The 7,901-nt window shown below is 39.5% G+C and overlaps 1 protein-coding gene across 2 annotated transcripts in view; it reads right to left on the bottom strand.

Annotated features, from left to right (window-relative positions):
* Positions 1 to 4,011: 4,011 nt before the first annotated feature.
* PLAA (phospholipase A2 activating protein) overlaps positions 4,012 to 7,901 on the bottom strand; it is a 14,402-nt gene continuing 10,512 nt past the window's right edge. For both annotated transcript variants that reach the window (XM_035890790.1, XM_009635258.2), the window contains 3 exons: positions 7,481 to 7,582; positions 6,246 to 6,410; positions 4,012 to 5,499 (listed from right to left, as the gene is read on the bottom strand). In XM_035890790.1, the coding sequence (XP_035746683.1) occupies positions 4,934 to 5,499; positions 6,246 to 6,410; positions 7,481 to 7,582 (833 nt within the window). In that variant the 3' untranslated portion in view covers positions 4,012 to 4,933. The remainder of the gene's footprint in view (positions 5,500 to 6,245; positions 6,411 to 7,480; positions 7,583 to 7,901) is intronic.

The following is a 7,901-nucleotide window of genomic DNA, read 5'->3' on the forward strand; positions in this document are numbered from 1 at the left end:
TGTCGCCGGCAGCTGCCCCGCACCTTGGCTCTCTGCCTGCCCGCGTGCGGGGCGGCCCTGGATTGCTTTTTTGGGTTCTGTTGCGGATGTTTTGTCGGGGAGCGAGGTGGGAATGAAGAAGCTGCTTCCCAAGGCAGGGAAGGCACCGGTTTATACAAATGCCTGTCTTCCGCCTTCCGGTTTGAAGCGTTCCACATGGTGTTGGACCTTCAGACAGCATTGGTGGGGCTGCCCCAGTTTGGTGGAGGCCCGCTGAACGCAAGTTGTACCCAGCTAGCGTTAAGCAGAAGCGTTGTGGCCAGGTGATAAAAAAGTAATAAATGAACGCAGGCAGCGCAGCGGCTGACATTGTGTTTTCGAAAGGGTTGGCGGAGTCCATTAAGAATTGTCTGTTCTTTTTCCAGTAAGCATGAGTCCCTGCAGAGTCGGATAATGAGCAGTCAACAGAGTCGGGAGTCGATCCTGATTAGTCTGTGCTGTTAAGGTTGCCCGGATGGGTGGGAAGAGATCTTCATATTTATCATCACCAAATGACAGCCCTGGCAGAGGTAACCTAATTAGGAAATGTTGATGGGGGGTGTAGAAGTTTGACACAAAAATGAGATGCCTTCAGCAGCTCTATGGAAAATAAAAGGTGAATGTATATGCTTAGGCATGCAAACAGGACAAGCGTTCAGGATGAATCAGGATTAATAAAATACCCAATAACTGCCCGAGCTGCTGTTTTTATACAAAACCTGCATCTTTATCTGTGTGGACTATGTTTTCAGTGAATGCAGCTCCTATTCATAGAGAGTACATAAGCTAGCTGGGTGTGTCGATAAAATGATTTCTAACAGTATTGGCATTTATGTGGTCACAGGCTTCAAAACTCACTGTCAAAAAGGCATCGTTCATACTTAGGACTTCTTTTTTCCATGTGTTTGACACAGATCGTCAGTGACTTGGGCCACATTTGCAAATTCATCTTTGCAATTGGAAAGTCTAGAAAAAAAAAAAATTCTCACCAAAATGGAAGGGTCAATCTCTATGGCCAATAAACATCAAAAATCCATGGGAAGAATAGAAATCTGAAAATGCCCAGATACTCCTTGAGGCTTTCAATAGTCACGTATGGCATCTTGTTACTGAACACTTAATTTCAGTCTACTCAGTACACATTTTGAAAAGGTGGGAAATGTCTACTGTTCCTAGAGTCTGGATTAGTTGACAGTTTAAAGAGAGGGAGAAAAAAAAAGGAAGGTGATGACAGTATATAGTAATGGATCAAATTCAGCTATGACAGTTTAACTAAGTATTTTTAAAACAAAAACTTCACACAATTGGAACCAGGAAGTTTTAACATTTCCTAAAGCATTTACAGTTACCTCTTTAGTACTGATCTATGGTACTACTCTTCTGTAGTAATTAGCATATTATGTTCTAGAGAAGCAACTGCATCCAGCGATTCATGAACGCATAGTTCAATGTACGGTGCTTTTAATGAAGTAGATTTGCAGGCTGAAGTCTGCAACGTGAGCATGACTGAGTAGTTCTTAAAAGTCTGCTTAAGATTAGGCCCTGGTGAGAGCAAAGTGCATCATAATAATAATAATTACAGAAATCTTGTGATTCGTGTATCCCAGATTACGTGACTGTAGTCTCCATTTGTTGTGGCAAGTACAGCAGCTTGTGCTGACCTAAATCAGTTTTGATTTCTCATTCAGTTCCCTAGTAAGGCATTTTATATGGTACGCCAAGTTCTGATCTAAGTAGGTCCCAAGTATTCCCACTTCATAAAACCTAAGGCAGGCCTAACAACAAAGGTTTAGTGTGCAGTGCTGCCACATGCCATTTGCTGTTTTTTCTAAGAGCTTCCATTCTAGCTTAGAAAAAGATGCCAACAGAATTATAACATCTACTGAGAAGCTTTGAATTCTTAGCATAGGACAAAGTTTCTCTTCAAGGTGCTCTTGAAATCTCTCAAACATACTTTCACCATTCCCCTGATGAATCAAATCAGGAGCACTTAGCAAACAGATCAACTTATTTGAGGTTTATTGCTGTAGATAGGAAGCCAGCTCTGAGTTCTGCACTAGGCACATCCTTGTTTTCAATGTCCTCTGGTCTCAGAAGACAGCACACCGTGGACCTCCTGTCTGGCACGTTTCCTAGGCACAGTTTTAACATCCTGTCACTGAAACAGAAACTTCATCCTGCTGACATCCTTAAGGTTTTCTAGTTATTGGTGATCTCAGCAGCAGATTTTGTAGACATGTATTTGTGTGTTTATGTACATGAATGCTTACGTGCACTGCAATGGAGTTTTAGAACAGTGTCATTTAAAACAGAAGCCATAGCGATTGCTCATTTTCAAGACAATATGGACAAAAAGAGGATGCTTAGTTGTTATACCTCAGAAGACAGCAAGAAAGCCCACTGCTTTGTAAAAGATGCAAGTTTCTCCCTGTTTTGCACTCAACCTGTGTTAACACATACCCAGTTTTGCTAGCTTGGGAAAATCCTCACCGAAAGCAACTGCACAAATGCATGAAGGCATAAGAACGCCAACATGCTTCTTGTGTCAATTAAAAAAAAAAAACCAAACTTGTTTTATGACACTACAACATACTGTAGAATCTCGCCCTGTGTTGTAACTTTTTTTTTCATTACCTCCTTTAGACGTTACCTCTGCTGCCTGTGCTGCCACTGCATGTCTCTGTGGAGACAGAACCTCCAAGGACAATTCCGGGGGGGATGGAATCCAGTGTCCCCCACTCCCTCTGTTCCCTCAGACAGTGCTCCATCATGTACCAGGGATCACCATACCCTGTAGCAGCAGCTCTCCTTCTATCCAAATATTCCTGGCCTGCTTGGTAGATCTTCCCCAACGCGTAATGCTGCAGTCCCCAGATGAAGGATTTTTTGCTGTTCCCCATCATCTCCCTGCAAAGTTAAGTGAATTTTGTAGTATCTCTTAATATACCATTTCTTGGAGTTGCCAGAGTATGTTTATTAATATAAACTTTTTGGTCTGGGAAATTCATGACAATTTTCACATAAAGAGGTAATCTGTAACAGAGCAATCCCACAATAACAAAACCAGAATGTTAGATGAATATAAATTTCTTAAAATAGCACATGTACAAACACTGTTAAAGAGCAGTACATTAAAAAGCTAAAGCTTCAAGAACAATTGTGTAATAGGCAACCAAAATTCAACAGACAGGCACGTTATTTCACACGTTTCCTAAAGGTAGCTTCATAGACGTTTTCCCAGGAAGGGGTTGATCTATTGTTAAGCACAGTAAATCCTGAATAATCTCTTGGGACTGCCTTATACATGAACCCGCAATGGTTTCCTCAAATGAGTTAAAACAGCGACTAAGGCCATGATTAAGACCATTTGTGAGGATATGTATCTGGAAATTCATCAGAAGTGTTAACGGTACAAGTGTGCAACTACAGATCTGAGAAATGAGGTTTACTGGAAGTAATGTAGTAATTCAGACAGTTCAATCAGACAGAGCAAAAAAGGTTAGAGCTCTTGGTCACAAAATCATTCACATCTGGCACAGAGGCAGGCAGGCATCATGTGATGAAGAGCTCATGTGCCCTTTTTTTTCATGTTTTCCATTCTGTTTGTCTAATGAAAAATGTAACTTGAAGATTGACCGTCTTGACTTCATCTTAATCCTAAACCAAAGTGTAACATTTGCAAGAGTAGTAGGAAATAACATTCCCCTTTTGAGTTGAACACCTTGGATCCACTGGAAGAGCTGTCAAATACTTCCTTTTTCGTAGTCAACACAGTTACTATGCTACAGCTATTTCATAAAACATGACTTTACATTTGTACAGTTTAGAATAGAGTATTTCAGTTGTAAGGGACCTATAATGATCACCTAGTCAACTGCTTGACCACCTCTTGGCTTACCAAAATTTAAAGCAAATTATTACAGGCATTGTCCAAATGCCTCTTGAACACCGCCAGGCTTGGGGCATCGACCACCTCTTCCAGTTTCTCAAAATTTAAAGCAAATTATTACGGGCATTGTCCAAATGCCTCTTGAACACCGACAGGCTTGGGGCATCGACCACCTCTTCCAGTTTCTGCAGCTCAATCTGTTCTCTGCACCTAAATTTCTCTCAAGCTTTCCAAGGTGACTTTTTTTTTTTTAATCATCTAATATTTTGCAACATACGTAAGACACTTGCTATCAACTGGTGCAGTATTCCTGCCATTAAAAGTTAAAACCCGTGTATAAGGTTTTGTGGAAGTTCAAGCCATTTTAGCAGCTACAAGATACTCACTTACCAGTGACGCATGACATCTATATGGCAGCTAAAGATTCTACCCCTCAAAATGTCACCTAGTTCTAGGTTAAAAACAGCAAGAGCCATAAAACAGGTAGGCTTCAAAATGGAAGCTGATGGAAAATCAGGTAGATGCCATTTCCTTGCCAGTGTATTTGATCAGGGTTACTATTAAACAATATTAACTAATAAGTTTGTGAAAAGCACCATTGAACTGTTCGTAACAGTTCTCAGGGCCCCTTCTCTGCTGACAAAAAGCATTGTCAAGAGAGACTCATTGCGCTGAAACAGAAATGTGGCTGAGGTGGGTGTTGGGAGTTGAGTCACTGAATCACAGCCATTTCCTACATTTCCATCTAGGTGACCTTTAAGTACTGAGATGGTTTGACCTCTTGGTGATCTATTTTGATCTGAGCTACATCAGAAGGACTTCCTGCAATGATCCTGCGCACTACAGACTTCAGAAAAGCAGTCAAATGACAAACAGTGTAAAAAGTTTTATTTGCTCTGTATCTTGCAACAAATCAAGTTTAATTCATCCACAGTATTTTCTCAATTACAGTCTGTCACAAAATATGAACAAAAGCATCATTTTTCTTCTGCATACACCGTATCTCCCAAGCGCTAAGAGAAACAATTATAGCAGATTAAGGACAAACCTACAGCATTCCTTTACCTTAGCTGGTTCTGATACAGAGGCATACTTTTTTATTTGAGAGTCAACTCCAAGAGACTTAGCTAATTGCACAGCATTTGTATCATCACTGATTAGCGTCCCAAGAGCCACAAGCAGTCTAAAAATGGCTTCAAGATCTTGAACAACTTCCATAACTGTGCTGATTACTGATAAACACTGAGCTTTGCCCTCAATGTTGTTGACTTTATGTAAACATGCAGCATAGTTTAACGTCAGTGTGGCAAGCGCAATGTGGATGTTCTTATTATTGCTCGATTTCATTTCTGTTGCTTGTGCCATTATTTCATCTCTCTGTTCCATCATGAGCTTCTGGCCTGCCTGGCTGACAAAACAATTGCAAAGAGCTCTAAGTGCCAACAGCTGGTTTGCTTGCTTTCCTTCAGGGTTCAGAAATTTAAGGAGAAGGATGATAAATTGTACGTGATCCTTTTCACTGCAGAAGTTCTCAGTCACAGTGGGATGCCTGACAGACAATCTAAGAATGTCTAGGGCTGGAAAGACAATATCTAAGAAACAAAACAAAAAATTATTTTAGTGTTAATTTTGCATTATATGCAAATGTGCTGATGAGTTTCTTTCAGACACAGACTTTCTTAAACCCCTAGATTTGGGAAAAGACGGTAATAGTTTAATGAAGGAAGAGACTCAGGTAAAGCACAAGCTGTCTGAAATTCATGAAGACAAGTATTGACAAAGACATTCTAGTAACCAGTGCTGACTGATAAATTATCAAATGAAATTTTATCACCTCCACTTGTATTAATTCAGAATGTCATTTCACTAATGCAGTTCTGACCACATAACCGAGCTTCAGTAACTTCTTCTATTCTACCATATTAAACAGGAGCTACTTTTGAGATTTTCTTAATCATTTATCTCCATAATTTCATCTCTCATTTGATAACAACTTAGGACTCCAAACTCAAACTTCTTTCTTCTCTTTCCAAACAAGCTTCATGCCTCTTTCTTGAGGATGCTCCTGCTAATGAAATAACCATGACTGATGTTTATGTCAAGTTTCTCCTCTATGTTTACTGTGTGACAACAATAAAACCTGACAACCAATTCCCAATTTTGCGATTCATACCACTGATCAGTACTGTTAGCATCTGTTTTATCATCTTCTAGCTTCTACTTGGGTTGTAAACTCTTTGGGGCAAACTCTGTCATAACAAGCCAGTATAACAAGACTTTTAGTTCATAGTGAAGTTTTGATGAGATGACAGCACAGAAAATAATTGCAAGTGTCTACCTTCTGGCCAGTTAATTGCTTTCCATAAAGTCTGAAGTTGCTGTGCTGTGGGTGTTTCTGCAGAAGTGTTGCACGTTGCAGACAATATCTTTTCTAGGATTATCAAGTCATCTTCTGTAAGCTTGTGTTCTTCAGTTGCACTGCCATTAAGTTCCTTTAATTTGCCTGTAAGACCAATAGAAGAGGCATGGCTTTCTGACATGAGAACTTCACAAAACCACATCTCAAAGGAATACTACAGTACTTTCAGTACTTAAAGGGGACTTATAAAATGTCCCTGCCCATGGCAGGGCCGTTGGACGAGATGATCTTTAACATCCATTCCAACCCAAATCATTCTATGATTCCATGACAGTAAGCTTGCCCTCTTCAAGAAATTGGATAAAGGTGAAGATATGCTTTTTCTAGAAAGCGTAATCTCTTGTTTTACGTTTCCTCATCAGACTATCTAGACATTTTCTACAATGTTTTAAACTCTGTACATAAAGGGGAAGGGCGGAAGTAAGAGAATTTAATTTGGAGTTCTTCAAGGCAGGTACATTGTGAATACAAACTAGTTTTATAAAACCCATAAATGTACTATGGCACTCTACACAAACATACTGAAATAAACTGGTGATAAATAGGGTAGAGATTCTGTGGAACATTTACAGAAAATACAGAAGACATAGTATAATAGGAATGAAACATGGGAAAAGGTAAAAACAAGCCAATAATAACATTTACCAAAAAGGTGTATTAAATATCGTACACTATTTTCTCTTTCTGTTATACAGTGTTCTGCTTAAATATAGAAGCAACTATTACAACCTCTGAAACTGCAGAATGCCTCGCTTCAAAACTTCGTAGATTACACTGTATGGCTACCTGGTGAACTAAAACTTTCATGAGAAAAATCAGAAGGGAATGCACATGACCTGCATACCCAGCAGCTAGGGGAAAAACGTACAGTATTCAAATGTACCAGCTTGATAAAAAAAGATGCTGAACAACAGCAGACATAAGCTGAGGGGAAAAGAACTGGATATCCTGTATTAGAGTTCTTGTGAAATGTACTCATATTCCTAGACCTTCAAATACATGCACCGTTAAAGTGATGAATGCAACTTTTAAATGTCAAAACCAAGAAACAGTAGGAAAACTATGGGAAATCACTTAGCTTCCCGAAATGATCAAAAGTGAAGTTATGTCAGCCAGATGAAGAACAAAACCACCCCTGAAATTAAAACACTGACCCAGTATCTGCGTAGGATTGGCCTGGTCAAAGGTGACAGCATCCTGCTTCGGAAAATAAATATTTTCAACATTTGCTGCAGCTGAGCGGTAGGCGCCCGTTCCTACATAAAGGAAATACGAAAAGTTCAACAGTGTACCAAAGTGTCTGAGATAGAACGATATCCTACCAGTAAGTCCGTCCTGCTAGACATTACCAGAAAAATATCTTTTAAAAGATGAATGCTTATGCAAATAGGTGTCATTCCTTATGTTAATTTTACATTCAAGGGTTAAAGCTTAAAGCAATACCTTCACGAACTGTTCTCCTTCCATGTAGAAATTTACTCTACAAATGTAAATTGTTAACAGTGATTTCTGAATTACATTAATAAATACACAGTCATTTGTAGGAATGGGTATTGCAGTTAAGACATGAAAACA

Source organism: Egretta garzetta, unplaced genomic scaffold (assembly GCF_000687185.1).
Source record: "Egretta garzetta isolate BGI_Z169 unplaced genomic scaffold, ASM68718v1 scaffold22, whole genome shotgun sequence".
NCBI classification, from domain to species: Eukaryota; Metazoa; Chordata; class Aves; order Pelecaniformes; family Ardeidae; genus Egretta; species Egretta garzetta.